Below are 23207 nucleotides of genomic sequence, written 5' to 3'. Positions count from 1 at the left end.
ACTTGCTCCCACTTAGACATATGGACACACCCAATACAAATAACATGGCGCACACAGATTGGGAAGACTGGGCAGGTTACTGGGCAAGTACAACATCTGGTTAGCCACTGAGAGAGAGGGACAGATTTACTAAGCCTGTTGTGCGTCACTGGAGATGCTTGGATTACAATAGCTATTCAACCAGCTCAGCTATTGCTGAATTTCTATTGATTTGAGACAAGCAGAACAGGCAACCGCTGCCATGCACTTTACTCATTAAAACTTTAAGTTTTAATGATGAGATATATATATATATAGATATATATATATATATATATATATATATATATATATATATATATATATATATATATATATATATATATATATATATATATACACACACACACACATATATACATACATACATATACACACACACACACACACACATACGCACGCACACACGGCAGCAGTGCAATGCATAACATCATGGACACGCAGATCAGGAGTTTCAGTTAATGCCCACATTTAACATTACAATGGGGAAAAATGTGGTCTCTGTGACTTTGACTGTGGCACGATTGTTAGTGCCAGACAGGCTGGTTTAAGTTTTTCTGAAACTGCTGATCTCCTGGGATTTTCACTGACAACAGGCCCTAGAGTTCACTTCGAATGGTGTGAAAAACAAGTCAGGAGTTCTGTCTTGTTTTTCAAGTGAGCGGCAGTTCTGCGGATGGAAACTCCTTGTTGATGAGAGAGGTCAGAGGACAATAGCCAAACTGGTTCAAGCTGACAGAAAGGCTACGGTAACTCAGATAACCACTCTTTACGGCTGTGGCGAGCAGAAAAGCTTCTCTGAATGCATACCACATCGAACCTCGTGGCAGATGGGCTACAACAGCAGAAAACCACATCAGGTTCCACTCCTGTTGGCCAAGAACAGAACTCTGAGGCTGCAGTGAGCACAAGCAAAACTGGATAGGTGAAGACTGGGAAAAAATGTAGCCTGGTCTGATGAATCTGAGTTTCTGCTGAGGCATGCAGATGGTAGGGTCAGAATTTGGCATCACCAGCATGAATCCATGGACCAAACCTACATTGTGTCAACAGTCCAGGCTGGTGGTGGTGGTCTGAATCCAATAGAAGACCCATGGGATGTGGTAATAGGAGAGATTCACAGCATGAATGGACAGCTGACAAATCTGTGAAATATAATGTGATCTGATATAACAAATTGCAATATAAATATGAAAAAAATATAAAATAAATATATGTATATATATAAATGAGTGCATTCTCAGTGTTTCATTGACACATTTTCTCTAAGTACCTAAACTGCTTGTGCTAACAAGGACTCCCACAGACAAACATAGGTTTATACCCCTGAAATCACAGTAGAAGAATGTCCAGGTGGCACATCGCTCTGCTCATTGCTGCAGAAACCTGGGTTCAGTTCCTGGCAGAGATTCCCCTGGCTTTAGCAGGTATTTCAACCAACACAATGGCAGTGTTGCCTGGTGGGAAGTCAGCAAAGGAGCATGTCTGGGTTACTGCATTAGGAGCTCTGGTTTAGGGCTAAGACCAAAACAGATTTCTGTAAAAATGCAGAAATGTGGGGAAAATCTTGCTGGGCTAACTGTAGCTCGCAGGGGTTTACAGAGCAGCTGACATCTCCAAAATCTGCTGCCCTGTGTATCTGACAAAATTCTGAATGTCTGAGCAGGGAGGGGTAGTTAGCAGCTATATTTAACATAAGTTGTTTGTTTTCACCATTCGCTTTGAAGTGCTGTAGCCTTATAGGAAGTAGTCCACATGCTGTGAGGCTGGCGTTGTGGAGTTCAGTTGTGGTGGCTGGAAGAAAATGCAGACTCCTGCTACTTTCTGTTCAGCAAATGAATGAACAGAAATGGAAGGTAAATTTCAGAACAACATGGAACTATAGGGCATATGGCATAGCTGCACATCAAGTAGACTAGACTGCAGGATATTGATTTATATGTTTTCATTTTTTCTATCGTTTTTTTCTCTTGATTTTAAATGATCAATTCCCCATGTACATGTACAGTTTTGTCCATGTAATGTAAAATTTTTGTTTATTTGTTTTGAAGCAGCAGAAAAAAAGACAATATGTTCTGTTCCATAGCATTATGTGAATAATTTTTCACATTTTTCACTTGAGAGTGTTTTTAAAGAGTGAATATGATAGCATTGACTTTCAGTGTGAGGATATTGTTGTGGTTTATGTAATCTCTGTCTTAGCATTTCATTTTTTGTTTAAAAAAAAAAAAAAAAAAAAAGGTTCAAGGCAACATACTGTGGCTTTTGTATCAAGTATGTTATAATATACACGCATTTTAATGTGCAAATCTAAATATAATACCATATGATAGTATTGTGTATAGAAGGCTGGTACACATTAAAGACAGATAAAAAAAAAAAAACAAAAAAAAAAAAAACTGTGTTATGTGTTAAATTGACAAAATTTATATTTCCCTGTTCACTGACATTGTTATAATTAGTATTAATTATTATTGGTGGAACTGTAGTATCCATTGTGAATGAGTGCAGTAGGGGGCACTGCTGCTTATACCAAACAAGAATGTACAAAAACCTTTGCTATCACTACTTTGCTCTTTGCTTTGGCTTTGTAAAAGTGATACTGTTATTTGTCAAAACCCACCCAGTAATAACACTTAAGTGTTGTGATGATGTGGTTTCAAAAAATTGACACTGACATTGGACCATAACAGATTTAAAATCAATAAATACTCATGTCTCCAGGAAGATTAATTAATTCACTAAAAGAACTTAGATGTTTTTAATGATTCCATAAACACATAAATGTATGTAACCACTGGATGTTTGTTTGTACAACATATGCCATGTTTATATAGCTTTCATAGAATGGCCACCAAAACCATAATGCAACAACAGCTCAGTATGCTGAATTCCATTTACTTGTAAATTTTCTGCAGCCCATGCTGCTGCAGGTGTCAGGTAATGGCTTACATATCGCTCATATTTCATCATGGGCCCATACTTGAATGTATACATGTTACAGTTCTGCTCTGATGTTCATGCCAGCAATGCTGTTAGCCACTGGAGTACAACAAAGACAAAAACAGGAAATGATTAAGTGGATGAAAGGATGGACAGAACTATTGGGTCTGTGTGATACCGAATCTGGTGGTGATAAATGTCCCCGACTTGCTGGATTTGAATCCTTGAGCATAAGCATTAGTTCTTTCCTTGCAGGCAGCAAACAATAAAATGTGAAGCCACAAAAAAAGAACTGGTTGGCCAGTGAAGAAATCTATGTTATCAGCAAACATCAGGGACAGGATAATGCTCATAGCGAGAATCTTCTATAGAACCATAGAGTCTAGTTAAGAGTAGGTATTTTGTCATACATTGATCATGCCAGGACACTAAAATTAGTTGGCTCTTAGGATTCTGTAAATACTCTACACAGAGTATGTACTGCTTTGTTGTGTGGCTACATACTCTTGTAGTTTCCATAAAGGGAAATGGTACAAACAAGCCTTGCTCTTCTTATTAAATATAGCCTTTTAATGAGAAATAGATTATAATATGAAACATTCATTTGAAATAAGCTGATATAATGATCCCAACAGAACAGCAAAAAAGTACATAGGCAAGGTATTAGGTGTAAAAATCTTCAGACATAGTCATGGATACATATAAGCAACACTGTGGTAGCATAATGCCATACGAGTAAATGTGCTTGTTTTATGGATCTTGCAAGTGGCTCAAAACTAAATTGTAATGTACAGTATGTTTTGACAATATAAAAACAGTCATAAATTGTTATGAATCTAATTTGATACATAAGACATGGGTGCCCTGTACTTTGTGCTAGTGTACTCAAATGGAGGGCTTTTTTTTTTTTTTTTTTTTTTTTTTTGAAGTAGTCTTTGTATTCCCTTTCAATACTGTTATATTTTATAATATTGTTACTGTAGCAGAGCATTGTTACTGTAACAGAGTTAATATTTACAGATATATTGTACAACAGGGGACAGAAAAATATCCACCATAACTTCAAGTCATTCTTTGTCTCTGTCTGGTGGTTGCATTCCCCACATGCACAAACCTCCTTGAAGCTTAGTCCACAGGAGGAGATGAGAGGTGTGTATTTGATCATGTATGGTCTTCAATTCTGAAGCTAATTCAGTGTCACTTTTTTGTGTAACATCTAAATGTTTTCTCCAGCTCTAAACATGTTAAAGGGATAGATAACAGGCACTTAATAATAATAGTAATAATAAAGAAAATAATTATAATACTAATTATAATAATTAGAGGAAGGTAACAATTCATTTGGATACTCCAATGTTGATGCTGAACAATCAATTCTCCTATTTACTGCATCTCTATTGATTGGAGGATTGTGGCCATCTAGGCTTAGCACCAGCATATCAGAATTAGCTCTACATCAGCTTAAACAAATCTATTAGGAGATACTGTTGGCATGCAAATGTTAGCAATGGATGCTAACATATTTGCAAAATTGTAAAGCACTACAATTAGCAAGCTAATAAGCTCAAAACTGAGCCTGATAAACTCCAACAATACAACGGTTCTTTGAAACAGCAAGCAGCTACCACTGCGTCTGCCCTCCAGAGAAGTTGGTGTTTGCCTCGGCAGCAGCAGGATGTGACTCTATGACCAAAGCTGCCATCTAGACCCAAACAGATGCACTAGTGATGATACAGGACATTTTAATTCCATTCAATGGTCCAGATGCCCTCTTTTCCTTCCTGCTGCTGCTTATATCGGGCCAGCGTTGTCTTCCTTTGCACATTTTAAACTCTATCACTGCAGTGATGACTGCTTACTCTTTGAAAGCAACTTTTAAAAAAAAAGGTATTGAGCTATTAACCTGATAAAGATGAAAACTGATGACAACCATGTAATCCATGAACAGAGAGCTGAGCCTGACAAGCTGAGCCTTAGTTGTCCTAAACTGGCCACCACACATGGACTAACATACATTAGAAATCAGTTAACTATTTTGCAGACAATGGAATCACCTGAAATTCATTGGATTCTGCAGTAATACATTATTGTTACTTAATAAATAAATGACTAGTTGCTATTTATAAAGCACCTCTCGAGTAGCTTCACAAAGACTTGACAACAGTAAAATAAACCATGAAGACAATCGTTGTCACAAAGTCGGACATGATTCTGTTTTCCTACATCATGTCCAGAATGCACGTCTAGAGAAAGTTGTGATTGCGGATGTAATGAATTTTGCAGCTGACAAAGCTGCAGTAACTTCAGAAAGTATTCAGACCCCTTCAATTTTTCCACACACTCATCTACACTCAAACCCATAATCACAAAAATCTGTCTGTCTGCTTGCAAATCGGTCCTTTACTAAAGTATTCAGACCCATAATTCAGCACTCAGTAGATGCCCCTGTGGTAGCAATTAACAGCTTTGAGCCTCTGCAACCTTTGCACACCAGTACTTGGGCAGTTTTTTTCAATTCCTCGTGGCATTCTCCCATTCTTTCCTCTCAAGCAGCAATAGATTGGATGGGAAGTGTCTGAACTGTCATCTTCAGGTCTCCCAGCAGATGTTCTATGGGGCTTAAGTCTGGGCTTTGGTTTGGCCTCTCACTGATAGCCAGGGACTTGCCCTGAAGCCACTCCAGCGTTGTATTGGCTATATAATTAGGGGTCATTGTTGTGCCGACAGCTTAACTGTTGCCTCACCTGTACACTGGAGAAGGTTTTCTTCAAGGACCTTTCTGTGTTTGGCTGCATTCATCATTCTGACCTATCTCCCTTTCTCCTGCTGCTGAGAAGACCCTGATAGCATGATACTGCCACCACCATGCTTCGCCATAGGGATGGTATTACCCAGTTGGTGAGCAGCGCCTGGTGTTTACCAGACATAGTGCTTGAATTTCTGCCCAAAGGGTTCAATTTTTGTCCCATCAGACAGGCTGTCATAAGCCTTTTACTCACAGTGACTTCCATGTAGCCACTCTACAATAAAGGCCTGACTCTTCAGGCAGATTCTCCTATCTCTACAGAGGACTTCAAATGCTCTGTTAAAGTGACCATTGGGTTCTTGCTCAGGGAGGTGACTCTCCCTGCTCGGTTACTCAGTTTAGCTGGGTGGCCAACTCTAGCAAGAGTCCAAACTCAGAAGTGGTTTTATACCCTTGCTGTGATCTATGCTGAACCACAGTTTTATCATGGAGATCTACAGAGAATTCCTTGGACTTCATGGCTTTTGTCCTGACATGCAGTCCGAGTTGTGGGACCTTATATACACAGGTGTGTGGTTTTCTAAACTATGTGCAATTAACTCAATATGTCGCAGGTGGACTCCAGTGAAGTTCTAGACACATCTCAAGAATAAGTAGTAAAAAGGATGCACCTCATCACAACAGCAAAAAGTCTGAATACTTTTGTAAATGAGAGATTTCAATTTTTAAGTTTAAATAATTTACAAAAAACATATTTTAATTTGAACTTTAAAGGTCTAGACTGATTGGCAAAAATGGCAATTTTATCCATTTAAATCTGCAACATAATAAATGTGCAAAAAGTGAAGGGGTCTCTATACTTTATTCAGCCACTGTTTGTCCCTATAATCTTTTTCCAGGGATGCTGTAATTTGTTGCTTCAATCACTGCCACAACTTTCACCACTGTATTCAAGAGGTGTTGCATTGTTTGAAATATTCAAAACAATTACTTCAAAAAACAAGCAAAAAATACCAAAGCAACTAAACAATAGCTATATCAAGACATGAACAGACACAAAAATAAGAAGAAAAAATGGAAAAGCATGAGTTTTTAGATGTTATTCTAAAAGATTTCAACTGTGCTGGCAGCTTTTACACACGGGTGTAACTTTTTCCAGAGTTTGGGTGACATGGCGGAAAATATCAGGTTGTCTGTTTTTTTAAGTTTGCACCCTCATATGGTTAAGACAGGTAAGTTGTACGACATAGGGACCTTGCCTTTCTTGTTAAAAAGCATGCAAGTAATGGACTGGACCTACATAAAGTCATCAGTAATAGCAATGTTTCAGCATCAAATTACCCAAATAAAGTGTGACCAAAAATACATACTGTAGGTAGTGTTTCATATTTCAGCTTGATGATTGAGGGTGTTTAACAAGTTGCAGCTCTGTCGATGTTTCCAGCAACATGCAAAAAAAGAAAAAAAAAGAGAAAGAAAAACAGACATTTTTACATAAGGGCATAAAAGCTTACAGATTACTCACTGCCAAAAGGTATTTTAAGCTTTAATATAACCATTTCTTCTTCTTCTTTTTTTTTCTTTTTTTTTTCTTGTGACACAACATCGAAATTCAATGGCTTTCAACACAATTCTTATCCAACAGAAATATTCCCTCTCTTGTCATCTGCCTTTTTTCTGTGTTCTTATCTGAAATCAACTGAGAGAATAAAACAAAAACATACAAATGGGACATTTTTTTCTATGTTATGAAGTACTAGGTGAAACAGGGATGAACTTTATGTCTTACATATGTCTACCTCAGGGAAGTGTATGGCTTTAAGTTGTCTTGCAAATGTGCCTGAACGATGAATGTTTACATTTTGCTCTTGGTGCTGAAAAGCTCCACAAATCAGCAGTCACAACATGTACATTTTGCGAAGCTGTACAAAATAGCATTGATTGTTAAATCTTCAGACCACAATATTGCACTCACGCACCAGGAGGTACTGCCTTGTGAAAAACACAGCTTGAATTTCAAACACGGGAAGAAGCGCTCCAAATGCAAGATTTAGCTTAGACTGGAGTCAATCTCAAATGACACATTCAATTAACGAACAGCAAGAAGCATTAAGCCAAAAAAAGTTATGTGCACACTTGCACACGCGCACACTCACATACACACACATTCACCCACATATATATGTATATATAAACAGCTGGCTTTTGTTATTTGACATGACTATCCATTACTGCCCTGCTGTGTGCCTTATGTGTCAGAACAATGACAGAGTGCCTCATAACTCACAAAGAGCAATGCAGATTCACTGTGGGTTTGAAATGTAATAAAGAGTCTATAAGTAATGTGTTGACTACTTATTCTCTAGGGCTATTTAATCCTTACAATGTATAAACATCTTTAATATTAAACTGTCCATTATGTCTGAAATATTTTGCACATTAGCTGAAATAAAAGGATATCTGGTCTGCCCTTGTGTTATGTCATTATTCCTTTAAAAATGTTTTTTTCTCAGTAAAGAATGGCAGTTTCAGATATAACCTTTGATCCCTCAGAGTAAAATCAAGGCCTCTTTTTCAGCAGTACATAGATTTAATATTTCTTTTTTTTTCTCTCGCTCTCTTTTAAGTTCTTTTAGGGAATGACAGACATGCTGGGACAAATATGATACAGTCCTTATAGTGGTTCCATTAATCTTCTTTATCCGCCTGAAATGCTTTTCATCACCGCCTTTTTCCTTTTTCTCTTTAAGAATTCTGCTTACAAAGTTAATATTACATCAAAAGGCAGAAAAGGTCCAAAAATGAAAAAGAGAAAACAAAATTAAGATTAATATCCCCTTACAGTTCATTTGTTGGGTTGTTTGTGTTCAGTTTGCTGTCCTTATTTTAATGTCATCATGTTCAGCAGAGTTTAGCAGTCAGGTGATCTGATTGTTTTAGTATCTCTGTGCTGTACATGTCCAAGGCATGATTTACTCGAATCATTTCGCTGTTGTTGAGCTTGAGCCTATGCTTTAGCATACAAGAGAAGAGGTCCAGCTGGGGTTTGCCAGGTGCAGATGGAGGGGCTAGGCGGTTAATCCGATCCCTAATGTCCAGTAGCAGGAGCATAACAGATGAGGATGAGTAGAACTGAGTTCCTTGTGTGTATGACTGGTTAACCTGCTGCACAGCACTACGGAGCAGGTCAGCATTAAAGCGCAGGCTGTAGCCGAACACTTGGATGTCAGATATTTTTATGTAGATCTGGCGCTTGTTAGGGTCTGCAAGGTCCACTGGGCCCTGTCCTGTGTCATTGCGTAGGCCGGTTGGGATCTTAGCGCGGCTACGCAGGTAGATGTGTACCGTCTCAAAGAAGGTCTTCCAACGGTTGCCCAGCAGGAGAGTCCAGTTGAAGCACTGAGAGTTCTGCAGTCGTACTTTTTCCCAGCGTGGGTAACCATGTTCACCAAAGGGCATGCTCCAGCCTTCTGAGTGACTACCACTGAATGGGTTGACGTAAACAAAGAACATGGGGTCAATACTGCTATTTCTCATCTGGCAGATCTTCATTGAAAGGCCAATTATCATATGGAGGTAGTCCATCCGGTTTTTGTTACTTTTGAGAGTCAGGGACATGCGCTTACGCCATCGAGGGTCAAAGAATGTCTCTAGGCGGATCTCATTACTGATGAAAGTAGTATGAATATACAGTCGCGAATCCATTTTCTGTAACAGGTATTTGAGTTCCAGGTCCTGAAAGTCCAGATCAGTTTCAAAGCTGATGAACTGCTCACTACGTTCTGAGTCCACATTCTGGGGCTCACAACGACCACGGTACAACTTGTAGCCCTTGTTGCATGAGCCACATTGTGAGATGTTGGCCAGGCTGCACATGGCACAGCTGTTGTTGCCACCTATGACACAAGGGATGGGTCGTTGGCACAGAGTGACACCTGTGTGGCACACGCATGTCCTTTGGCTCTCCAGGAAGGTCCCCCAGAACCCATTCTCATTGCAGTAGAGGAAGGACTGAACCCTGTTGAGCCACTGCATCACAGACCTGCAAAGAGAGAAGAAAAAAAATGGAATAGAGACATTAAAAGTAGTCAGATGGAAAGCTCTAAATCTAATGATATCAGCACTATTCTGCAATAATATATCCCATTGTGTATGGAATATCTTATTGCTAGCGAATCCTCTACAGCATATTTTGTTATTATTATTATTATTATTATTATTATTATTATTTATTTATTTATTTATTTATTGGTTTTCATTCATATCTGTGACAATGTTTTAATTCTGTGTAAATGTACTTCAAAGTTTTCAAGCTTGCGCCTGAGAACTTTCAAAACATTTGACCCTTTCCACCGCTATTCCACTTAAAGGTGCAGGAGCATACAGTAAGTGACAAAAATAAAACCCGGGGTAGATTACTGTAATGTACCCAAGTCAAGCAAGCTAAAGTGTTATCAAGATGACTTAACTGAATGAATGATGAATGGCTTCAATGTATAAAAACGCACTATTAAACATGTGAAAAATTAATGAAATGAAGCACTGTATTAAATGGTGGCAGGAATGTATGTATATATAAAAAACATCTAGTCAGGAGAAGGAATGGGATGGTTTCTTCCCTTTAAGAAGGAGGAGTTAGGTTATTTCACTCAAGTGGGAGACATTACTTGCTATTCTTATCTTGTCTCTTCATTTCCCCTTAGGCATCTTTTCTTGTCATCTTGACAGTACTTGAACTTATTTTCTGACTATTGGAGGTTAATTCTAAATCCTGATTTTTCAGAGAAGAGGGCTAGTCAAGGTCAGCTTGACATGTTAATGAACCTAAGCATCAACTATGATCGATGCCATGCATTCTCAGCAGGCCAGTGAGCCCTCAAGCTATACCCAAAATGAACCCAGAACAGATTACCTATAGAGGACAATGGAAGCACATTGTCTGTTCCTGATAACTCTGGCTTCATACTGATGGGATAGAGTGACAGTTTGCTATAATTTCCATGATCCCATACCCCCACACCTTATCACACATATTTAGGCTTTTGAGGCCTGCATTTTAGGAATTATAATTATTAATTTAAAGTGTAGATACAATGAGTAGATGGGAATAATTAACGGTCCTTTATTACCCCATTCAAAACCCAATACATAATGTCAAAACATTCAGTGGTCTCTGAATGGCTGGAATTCAATTCAGTGTAATCTGTAAACTGTTGGCATGTTGATTGAATCACTGCATGGAATGTGGTCATTTCAATAATGTCTAGCAGCTATTCATATACTAAAAACTCCATAATTCTGCTATTTCTGCTATTCTTTTTTCATCAATAGTCCCTACATTTTCTTCTTTTTCCCCTTTCCCTTGAGTATGTTGTTTGCAAGTACTACTGTTAACATCAGAACTACAACGAATTTCAGAGATTAAATAGAGCTTCTCAGCTCTAATTGGTCTCTCTTGTTTGGCAGGCAAGAATTGTTTTTTTTTTAAATTATTATTATTAACTTTTTGGACAAAGAATACAACAGTTCTGTTTTAATAAACATAAAGTTAATAAATAAACATAGATGTAGTGTTTCACCTACCTTTCAAATGCAGTGCTGTAAAAGAGATTTCTGATGATAGTTAGCACCAAGATATATGAAGTGGTTTCAAAGTATTAAAGGAAGGAGACTGAATCATTGCTGTGAAGCTACAGATTGAAATTATGCATTCAAAGCTTTGGAAGGGTTTGAAATGTATAACAATAAGTCGTCAGCATAAGATGATACTTTGGACATTTCACAACCTGAGATTGTAAATTGCTCATAGATATGCATTAATAGGAGAAGAGAAATGGGACAATCCTGTGTGAAAACAGCAGGATAAAGTGACCAGAACCGATGACCTTAAGCGACACTGAGGAATGATGTTGGACATAAAGTAATTCTATATAGTCTCATAGTTACAATAATAAACATATTCATATACATTCAGCTTACTGAACAGTCACGTTTTGGTTAGGGTTAACCACAAAAACTACTTGGTTAGTTTTATGAAAAGATAATCATTTAAAATAAGTACCTCTTAAAAGTTAGAGGATCTTTGTTGTCATAATCACAATAATTTCCATTTTCCATTTGAAACATTAGTTTCAATTAACAGTGGTCTCCTGTGTCAAACTCAGGTGCTTTATCAACCCATCCACCCCATGTCCTCCGAACACAGACTTTTTCATTGTTGATACTAGGTCACCTGACCTCCTCCTTTGCTCCTGTCATAACTACTATGGTCACTAGAGGTCATCTGTGCATGTGCTCTGAAGTGTAATGTCTCTAATTAATCTACTTGTCGCCATTTCTTTAATTTAGTATGCTTGAATTTTATTGGAACTTTTATTTTGCATAAGTCACAAGGTTAGTTGTCTCCATGTACAAAAGTAGACTAGAGAGGAACATTTCTCTTCATATCAAGTCTGGAGAAGGAAAAACAGAATAGATAATGCTGATCTAATTTTTATGTTTTGTCATTGACTTTGGGTTTGAATTTTTTTTTTTTTTTTTATTAAACTGCTGTGTAAGAGATAATTGTGCTTGGAGTGTAATTTTTGTAATTTTTGTTTTTGGATTTGCATCGTGAATATGGCTTTTTGTCTTGCTCTGGAGACATTTTATGTGATCGAAAGTGCTTCATTTTGGTTGTATACTTTGGTTTTTGCTTGACATGATATTTGTTTGCAACATGACATTACAGACTGTGAGAGAGCTTGAAAGCCTCTGACTCATGCCAAAAGCATGAAAGCTGGCAACCCTTAAAGATAAACTGTGCTCAGATGTGCATTTTTCATGTATTTTGTTATACTTGTGTGGAGCTGCTATTTCTTGAACTTGTTTGCTCATGTGCACTAGTGTGCCACTATCTACTTTTGGCTCTTCCTGGGAGATGAAATGTCTTAATCTCTTGGTGCAGGCAGTGTATTTGTGATTTTATATCACTTTCCACTGCAGTGTTGCAGTTTGGCCCAGAGTGTCTTCAGAGAGATGGATGTATCATGTTATCATCCTCCAGCTTGTGTTTGCTGTCCACTCCAGCATAAATATAAAAGGAGCTACCAAGTACAGATGTGCCAGTACACTGGGTTTACTATACATTGTGGTGAAACATTTGAATGGTAACACTTTCAGCAATATCTGTTACTGTCATTCTTATTTTCAGGGGGCACTGCGAGCACACCACAGCAATTCCTACCTTTTTTTGCAGATTTGTTTGAATTAGCCATAGGGAGGCACAGCAGCAACCATCCGCCATTACTGTCTCTACCTCCGACTTCTAGCTACTCTTGCCATTACTTGTTATGCTTACATCGGCTAGTAGGCCTGCTTATGCACAGCTAGCAAATGCTGTTGTAATATTCATTGAGAGAGTGAGCATGTATTTTATATAAATGGCAATAAGGTAACTTGCTATCTCAAGTTTGCGCTAACCATGCTTCCTCACAGGTGAGCTTCACATGCCTGTGTTAACGAAATGCAAGCATTTGACTTTTCGATTCTTTTACAGCTGTTAACACCCAAAAGAAATTAGAATGTAGGCTATCTTATGATGGCCCCTGTAGATGTGGCAGAGGAGCCTGACTGTGAGGCCCAGTACGATCTGGAGCACCTGGGTCCTGTGATTCACAGAATATGAAAAATCCCAGCCTTCAGTAAAAAGAAACATTTGCTTAGGCATTAAAACCTGTCATGTGTGTCACTGGAAAGCTGAATCAGAGCATTAAGTCCTCTCCACTGCATCCTGCTCCTGCTGTAAGCGAACTATTTGAACATATTATTGTAGACCATGTAGCTCTAAATCTGGCTGTAAATATCTCCTTATGGAGAGTACTACATATCCTGCTGCTTATCCACTGCGGTCAATATCAACTAAAGCTGTTGCCAAGCTGCTGTCTAAATTCATTTTAATGTCTGACATTCCAAAAGTTATCCAGAGCGATCAGAGGTCAAATTTTCTGTCACAGGTTTGGACAGGTGTTAAAGCTTTAATACATGAACCACAACCAGTCCCCTGAACAGTCTGTGTTTGTGTGTTTCTTTCTTTTGTTGGTGTCAGAGGAGCCTGATTTTGAGGCCTGCTCAGATCTGAAACACCTGGGCCCAGTGCTCCCCTAAGGCCCAGCCTTCAGCGTGGCTCTCACTTGGCCCTGCCTGCAACCCCATTCTGTTTTGTTTGGCCTTTGGTTTGCCTCTGCACCTTACAACACCTCTCACAATATTGTTCACACACATTCACATTTACACCACTAATGTTACTGACTCACATTCCAAGCTATTTAGTTTATTTTGTTTGCAATGCAACTGCAACTGTCAGTTTAGATTTGTTTAATGGTCCACCAAACCTGCGATATATTACATACTGTTGCATTTGTTAGGTTTTATTAAAAAAAAAAAATTCTAAGCTTGAATGAATTTTTGACACCAGTAAATCTCTACAACTGACTAACAAACCTTTGGAGGAATTTAAATGCATTATTTTGTATTTTGTGCATTTTTTGAAAAACTCTAAGCTGCAGAGGTTTTAAAGCTAATGCACCATGTATCATTTTACATTGTATTGCATTTGTAACTTGCAAATAGTGGAAATGATCTCTTGCCCAACCATAAACATGGATGTGAGTGATACACTGGACATCTAATAATGCAGGATATTTTGCAATACTCAACACATTTTGAATATCACTTGTTTAGAGCATAAAAATCTTTGTCTAATTGGAAATGGCTCAGAGAAGAGATGCAAGATGCAGGTGCTGTAAATATAAAAAGTATTCCCATTATTTTTTTTATTGGCTATTCATTTTTGAATTGGACACAGGCCCAGTCATAATGATCCCTTATTTGAATCTATTTACTCTTGAAATATCCAGTCTGAAATACTGAGCTAAAATATATTCAAAGAACTGCCTCCCTCAGTAAGCTACTAAAGCAATGGCTTGGCTTAGATTTGACGAAGGAAATTAAATGGAAACACACTGGGATGGATGCTGTTTGTTTTCTGTGTTCACTCTGTGTTTTCAATAGGGCATCAAACAGACCTGGTATTCAGATAACATGCATCATAGCGCCTCCCTGTTCAGGAGCAAGCAAAAGAAAAGAGGGAAAGAGAACATCATAGAAGGGGAGAAGAGTCCACTGCTGGAAGAAAACAGAAAAAAGAAAGACAAACAAATGGAGGAACACAAATTTGAAATAATGTGTGAGAGACCCCTTGATGATTCCATGTGATAGGATATCTATAGTACCAGACAGTACAAGAATATTCTATCATGATATGTAAAAGTGACAACTGTTGGGAAAAGTTAGACCTTTAATTGTAGACGTAAGCAATGTCATGTATGAAATCAGTATAAATTAAGACAAAGTAATTCATCATATGGAGGGTACAGTCAAATTTGTAAATATGCTTGACTTTGACCATGAATAATTAAAGCCAATGCATAGCCAGTATGCAAATGATTTGGCTGGGAGTGATGTTGCTTCATATCTGTCACTATTAATCATTTATACCAAAGACAAACTGTTATGCTCATTCTACTTGAAGCAAGCCGCTATACTCATTACAGGAAATGCAATAGCAAATCCAATATAGTTCACGTATAAAGTTCCCACACAGTTATTGCAGTGAGTGTTCACAGCAGGAATTTACGATGCTTGTAATGAGTGGATGCCTTGTGGTGAGGTAAACCCAGAAAAATAATAAGGTGGTATGCAATTGTAATTATGGACAGCCAACAATGCATCTGGTGCCTGTCTTTCATTATTGATGTAAATATGTTTACTGACTGACCTTATTTAATATGCAATGGTGAAGGGGCAACATGATTTAAAACTTAAAATCTTTTTTGGATAAGTTTGACTTGATAACACAAGTTTACATCATAATAATTGCACTCAGTAATAAGCAACTTCCCCTTGTTCCATTTTGCATCCATAATTTAATTAAACTAAAACGCACTACGACTGGCATAATATGGATGCCCTGTTAAGTTTGCATGTAAGAAATGAAACTAAAGAGGACCTGCTCTATTGAGGATTCATTATCTCTGAATGCATATTACAGTACCTCTGGACAGTACCTCTATTTTTAAATTAGTTATGAATATACTGTGCATTTACACACATTGACAATTCTACATGCACTAACAGTGTGTGCATGATAGATATGACTTATTAAATAGCTAGTAAGTCACTCAAAATAAAAAAAAAGGAAAAAAAAAACATTAACTTGTGAGTCAAACACCTCCATGAGTGAATTAGCTTTCTTATCTAGGTTGCCCAGGCAACAAAGCATAAGCAAAAGCTGTCATTTTTCTCTTTTTTTCTCTTCCCAGCAGGCATCCGTGTAACATCAATGTAACGTCAGGAAGATGCTGGACTAAATTGAATTGTGGTTGGAAATGAAAATCTAGTTGACATGAAAACCCAACGTTGACTAACTGACATTGTGATTTTTAGCAGCGGGTTATGTCCATGACTAGAATGTTTATATTGTTATTGGCATGAGACATTTGGGAGACTTTTAATTTTGGTTGTGAAACAACACAACTTACCAACAAATTACCAACGTCCACTGCTCTTAGTATTCTGTATCAAAGTCATGTTGGGATTAGATGCTATCCTGACATTGAATTTCAGGACACAGTGTCACAATCTACAATCAACCAAATATCAATGATATTGGTGGTCAGCTGTGTACTTGGATTTCTTCTTATTACCTCTCCAGCACATTGGAAATGAGTGTCTAAGCCACCTTGCAGCACCATGTTACAGCCTTCTTAGAAAGTATCAAGGTATACTACCCCCTCTTTGCATTCCAAAAATGATAATACAGTTTTCCTATTGGTATTAATAAATCTGGAGGCTGATTTCATGAACCATTAGTTGTCCGTCTTTCTGTTGTCAGGATGAAGTGTCTTAGTAAGTTGTTGGGCCACCACGTGCCACCAGATTCAATGCACCTTGGTATTGATTCTGCAAGTCTCTGGAATTCTACTGGAGAGATGGAACACCGTTCTTCCAAAAAGACATTCCCTCATTTAGTGGTGAACAGCCCTCCAAAATCTCCCGTAGCTGTTCAATAGGGTTGAGATCCGGTGACAGCCAAGGCCATAGCATATGATTCACATCATTTTCATGCTCATCTAACCATTCATTGATCCCTCGGGCCCTATGAGGGCACTGCCATCCTGTTTCTCCACTCATGTTTTAAGGTTTTTCTTTATTTATCACCTGCTTGTTTTTTTCCTTCCACCCACTCCAGGCACATACACTGCAGTATCACTATGTTTTCAGGGAACCTCTGAAGATAGGATGATTTTTGAATGGTCCCTAAAGTGTAAGATGTAAAGGTTAAAGCAAGCGAGAAAGTACAGACCCTTAAGAGCTGCAGAATTTCCCACTTGTTGATCTGACACCAAGTTGTGTAGTGTTAAAAACAGAAAAACAGCTGTATGCCAGTGAGGTAAGCTGTGATCCAAGTGATGACTGGGGCTTCTACATACATAAGCTCAGTGGATCTTTCCCAGTAAAGGAGCCTGGATGGTGTTGAAACCACTGGAGAAGTCAATGAACATGATTTCCATGGTGACTCTCCAAGTGGGAGTATGCACAGAATAGCAGCTGGATGACAATGTCATCCTTCCCATTGTGGGCCTGATGTATGAACTGGAGAGAATCCAAATGGTCTCTCACAAGGGATCTGGCCTGCTGTCATTTAGAACCCTGGTGTGCCCATTCTTGGCCACCGGGGCCAGGCAAGATGTTTTTCACATCATCATCAGCACACACTCTAGCCTCTGCAGTCTCACTGACAGGTTGAAGATGTGCTGTAAGGCCTCCCTGAGGTGGTTGGCACACACCTTGAAAACACTTGGGCTGATGCTTTATGGGCCTTCAGCTTTGCTTCAATTCCCTCATCCTTTGATCAGCTGTTATAGGCTACCCAGAGGAGAGGTGAGGAGAGTCTCTAATGCAATGATAGCACAACTGACTGATGACAAGCATTACGCAAACACAAATAAGTAATAAAACACAACCTTTTAACACTGTATATTTTACAATACGGTTAAATATTGAACAAATGACTGTTAGTTTCCATTACAATTAAAGATAACATACACAATAGGGGGTTGATGAGACTTGGGATGGAATGAAACAAAATGATATTCTAGAAAACAATTTATACTCGTATGAAAACATAACAGTATATAAAGTTGTAGAAAAAATTAGTTCAGAATCCCTGTGTGAGCTTTAGACCACTCACACATGCATGCAAATCGTACTCTTACACGCACAGAGGTGATGAAAACAAATAAGTCCTCCATCTGATGCAAAGCCGTCTCACACAAGCAAGCAAATAAACATGCTGCTCTTATTTCCAGTGCCATCAGGCACCCTTGATGTGTACTCCATGGAAGAGGAAGCGCATACTGCGGCTCTTTGATAACACTTCAGAACAAACCTTTGCCAACTCTCACGCACAAATGTGGGTGTGCTCCTTTTCTGTCAGTGACAGTTCGCAACTGCTAATTTTCAGACCACTTAAATGAATATTTTACGGATTCTGGTTCCATTTATATGGTGACATCCCCTACATGGAACAGTTTTAGGGGGTGTTTCGTGTGGCAACCGGGAACTCATATAGCATATTTTGCATAGTTTTTTCTGATATTTGCTAGAGCGAATGGGGAAATTCCTGGCATTTCAGGCAGTGCTGACACCACAGCACATCCACAGCAAGGCTCTTAAGCTGCAACTGCAGTAGGTGGTGACAGATGTGTGCAATGACCTATCAAGAAAACTCCCACAGCTACATTTTCTTTTCAGACTGCAATATGAAATACAAGAGTGAGCAAGAGTGCTTTAGGCATGTGCAAGCCTCAGCACTAAGTTGACTTGATGGACAGAAACAACAGAACCATAAGTTGAAATATATAATGGATGACATACTTACTGTGCATGCTTGAAGAACTAACAATCAATATAAAACCCCTGCGTCATCTCAGAGAAAATCCTGAAAGATATCACCCTTCTGTGGGATGCATTCTCACATTTGCTTTTCCAGCACTTGGAAAAGCAAATTCTTTGGTTTGTTTTGCTGAGTAAATCCACATCTATTTTCCATCATGATGTAGAGGTCATATTGCTACCCACCTCTCCCTAGGCATCTGGTGGTTGGGGTTGTGGTGACAGCGGATGCTGAGGCCAAAGAGCTTGCGGGCGGTGCGCTGGATCTTGAGCCGCTGAATCTCCAGGGAACTCTGGAGGAGCCTGTAGCGGGCTTGCAGGTCCCAGTCGCTGCCCCACAGGAGATGCACACTGCCGATGGGCAGGAAGTGAGTGGAGGGCAGCCTCTTCAGGAAGGACTTGAACTCATCTGGATAGCAAAGAGAGATGGAGTGAAGGAGGATTGCAAAACAGAGAGACGAGGAGTGGGAAGTGAATGTGGTGGTGTGACAGAAAAAGTGAAAGATTAATACGAGTTTGGATTTATTTTAGTTGCTGAGTTAGGGAGAGGGGGTAATTGCATTCTTCCATTTCAGAATGTAATTAATTAATTTCACTTTATATGAATATTTTAGCATTGTATTTCTTCATCATAATAATAATATCAATTTTTGGCCAGAGAGATAAGTTTCCTGACCAAGTCTAAAAGAAACACTGAATTTGTTCAAGTGAGATATAGGGAAATAGAAAATTACGTTACATATGTAAGAAATCTCATGTGTGTACTTTTGGATTTGTTGTAACCAAATGCTACGTGGGTAAAATATGAAAATAGTGAGTGGGTTTGCTTTACAAAAAAAAAAAAAAAAAAAAAGAGACTCATTATTTTGTTCAACAATAATCTCACTAAATATTCTAGGTAGAATTACAAACAAGCAGCAGATTGTTCGCAGGAGTTTCACTGCTGAGTGACAAAACTTGTATTTCTCAAAAGACTTTTGGTCTAAGTCGCCATCTAAAATGACTGTTTACTCTAATATAAAGCAGTGTAATTATATTAATTATTTATAGTACTATACTATTTAATATCTATTTAATTTAATACTACAATTAACAATACTGCAGTTTAGTCACTTTAACAGAGCTGAATGAACCTTTCTTAACTGATATATGGGAAAACATTTGAGTACTTTTTGTATTGTAACTTTCATCAAAGTTATTACTCTATATTCAAGCTAACTACTGTTTTAATCTGACTAATAACTAAATAAACTGCTGTAAAATGAAGACAATCTTGGTACTCTTCTCTAGACGTTTCCATGTTCATGTTTGAGCTCACAGAGGAGATGTGTGATGAGAAAATCACTGCAAAGGAAGGTGCGTTCATGTGCCTTAATGTTTTCAGTTTATAACATAAGGACATAAAACTGTTGTCATGCGTAAAATGTGAAAATCGATAAAGTTTTACTTGTGGTTCATTGCAAAAGGATCATGTAGAAGGGACTCTTCACATTTTCAAAGAAACTAGAGAAGAAAGTCGATATTTCTATACTTTCAAATGTGAGCACCAAGAATCCTGACCCATCTTCATCCAAGGTTGCCGTTATGTTGTTGAAAGTCTCTGGTTTACTTTTTTGCGTTGCTTCTATTGTGAGGATTTTTGAAGAGAAATAAGACCTTGAGAGCAGTAAACACTTTCTCAGTCTGTGCTCCCACACGCTTGTTGAGGAGCAACAAATTTGTTCTCAGCAGTGCTGATGACTGTCCTTGTGTTCCTCTCACTGCCTCTGATAATTCTTGCTCTTCTCCTCCCTGCTCAACCTGTGAGCCCAGCTCCCTGACCCTTGTTTTCAACACTAGCTCCAATTTTTTAGCAACAATGGGCATTAAAACTCCAATGGCAAATATACAAGGACAAAAAATCTTTTATTTGGTGTGCTAATTAAAAGTGTCATGACTCAGAGTTACTCATTATTATCTCTGAAGATAAATTTAAGCACATCATTAGAAATAATACAGCACACAATTGAATGGCTAAAATGTTTCCTTAGCAATGGCAGCAGTCAAGCTCAAAAGTAGCCTCCTACAAACACAACTGCCTCTACCCTGGGTCCTAAACTTAGCTGTGTACTGTACACAGCTATAAACTTAAAACGAATGCGCCTATTGTATAAAAACTCCAGGGTGAAACACTATTTATTGTGGGGGAATTGATAAAGCAAATATTCTCAGAGAGAATGCAAAGCTTCTTCACACCCAGATGCCCATATTGAAGACATGTAAAGACTTGTACAGTATCCCAGTACCCTCCTACAGACCTATCCAAGACAGTTTAACAGCATTAACCACAGAGCTCAGAGCTCTTTCTCAGCCGCAGCCGAGAAATGTCAGAATTTCCTCCACTCTCCTTCCAGGCATGTCAAGAGTTCCCTTCCCCCTTTTCTTCAAAGAAGCCAGATTCCTTCTCCTCCCCTGTTTTGAACTTGCCATATTCCTCCACCCAGTTTTCAGAGATGTCAGGTACCGCCCTCTCCCATTTCCTAGAAAAACTGGGTGTCTTCAGTGCCAAATATTCAGAATTATCTGATTCCCCTCATCAAAAGAAAAGTCCATCATTAAGTCACTCCCCAATGCCAGGTCAATATTTGTGAAGTCCTTTCACATAAGCATCGAATCCTTCAAGGATCCCTTCCCTGACATAGATTCCAAAGAGTCCATATAGTCCCCTTGAATGACTGTTATCACAAGCCACCCAGCACACCTAATCTAAAGATTACAGCTCTCAGTGTAACTCCACTTCACCCCTTGTGCCATTACATCACAATTTGTTGGCTCTCTCTCTCTCCCCATACCCTGTTTATTCACCAAAGAGATTTATGTTGTAATTGTGCCAAATAGAATGCTACATTAAAATAAAAAGAAACAGATGAGGGAGAGAAAATGATGTAAAACTAAATCTAGCTAGCACTTTTGTTGCCGGTACATTTTAAAAAAAAAGATAAAAATTTGACAATCAGTCGATAGAAGTCAAAAGAACATCTAACTGACATGTGGTGATTTTCACTGTGAAAAATAACTCACTATGTAGAAAATCTTGCACATTATCTGTGGGAGTGGAGGGTGGTGATATCAGTCATGATTAATCAAACCACCTCTTTTCCTTCCTTTTAAAAGGCAACAAACTGGGCCAAAAGTTTCTCCCAGGAGGAAACAGGGAGTCTTTGTAGGGGAGGTTCTGAACATAATTACCATGAGCAGGAGAAAAGTGTCTTGACAGGATGTATCTCATTTTCTTAGCATTTTACTTTGGTAATAATAGTGGTTACTTGCCCAATCAGATGTGGTGTCAGAGTTATTTCTTTTTTTTTTCCCTGTCTGAGAACTTCATATGAGGGCTTCCTTTGCCAACATACTGTATGCTTCTTAGATATTACACCCTGTTGGTGTAATCATAGTGAGTCAGTGGAATACTAAGTAGGCCGAGGTGAGAAAAAAAATGTGATTCCTGATTAAAGATGTTGCTAGGCAGACATGCATGACACATGCAACATAAAAAGCTGTTAATGTAAATTTTGGCAAGTTGACAGCATCTCTATGTAGTGAGTAAGTAAGTGTTAAATTTATTTTTACCCCAGTTTTTACATGTTTTTGTGTTTGTTTCACATACAGTGAATTATGGAATACAATATATTATATTTTAAGTTTTTTCTAAATCTGCTATCAAGAATAGAAATCATGGAAACTCTGTTGTCCTTTCTTTAAATCACAGACAAACCATTAAAGGTTTGGTTAAACACAGACTCTCTGATAGTGAGAAAGCCATCGATTCCTCTATTCCTTCTTTTGGTGAGTGCGTGAATTGCATTTTGGACCAGTAATATGTAAATAAATCTTTTTTTTTTTTTGGCCTCTTTAGGTGCACTTCATTTTCAAGTACCCCCTTCACAGATGTGCTGCACTCAGTGACCTCCATGACTCACATTAACTTTCTTCTATGGGCCATAAATATATTTATCTGTTGCTGGCAGGCTTTATTGGGAGACTTGTATATCACATCAATAATACATAGAGCAAGGTGCCTTGCCATGTACCAGCTGGGCACAGTTGTGCGCTTGTCTTCACTGTGTCCAATATTCTACTGTCTCCTGTTGTGTTTGCATTTGCATTGGATGAAAACTGAGAATTCTGCATAGAGGAGACTATTACTTGCCATGACATTCAAGCATCTGAGATGTGAAACTTGTCTTATCCACATTGTATCTACAACAAATGCCTATATGTTAATAACAAAATTGATTATTTGCCAATGCATTCAAAAGATGGGTGTTTTCTGATCTAGTTCCACTACAAAACACTCAGAGGGATGGTTAAATGAAATCAATGTTTCCCACTGGAACAAGACAGGCAGTGAAAGCCCTTGTCCTTAGTGTTGGAATAAGTTCACTAAAAGGTCACTTTTTGCAGCGAAGCTGTAGTTTCTATTATGTAGATTTGTTAGTGAACA

General features: G+C 38.4%; 1 protein-coding gene across 1 annotated transcript in view; it reads right to left on the bottom strand.

The window, feature by feature from the left end:
• Nucleotides 1-2786: 2786 nt before the first annotated feature.
• The window catches only part of brinp1 (bone morphogenetic protein/retinoic acid inducible neural-specific 1), a 110361-nt gene continuing 89940 nt past the window's right edge, over nt 2787-23207 (bottom strand). Inside the window, exons 7-8 of the mRNA XM_071466269.1 lie at nt 18911-19133; nt 2787-9770 (exon numbers count right to left, since the gene is read on the bottom strand). Of these exons, the coding sequence (XP_071322370.1) occupies nt 8630-9770; nt 18911-19133 (1364 nt within the window). The 3' untranslated portion in view covers nt 2787-8629. The remainder of the gene's footprint in view (nt 9771-18910; nt 19134-23207) is intronic.

Source organism: Trachinotus anak, unplaced genomic scaffold (genome assembly GCF_046630095.1).
Source record: "Trachinotus anak isolate AG129_WGS33_773 ecotype Australia unplaced genomic scaffold, CSIRO_AGI_Tana_v1 ptg000028l, whole genome shotgun sequence".
Classification (NCBI taxonomy): domain Eukaryota; kingdom Metazoa; phylum Chordata; class Actinopteri; order Carangiformes; family Carangidae; genus Trachinotus; species Trachinotus anak.
The sequence above is the reverse complement of the archived record's forward strand: the minus strand, read 5'-3'. Positions and strand labels throughout refer to the sequence as shown.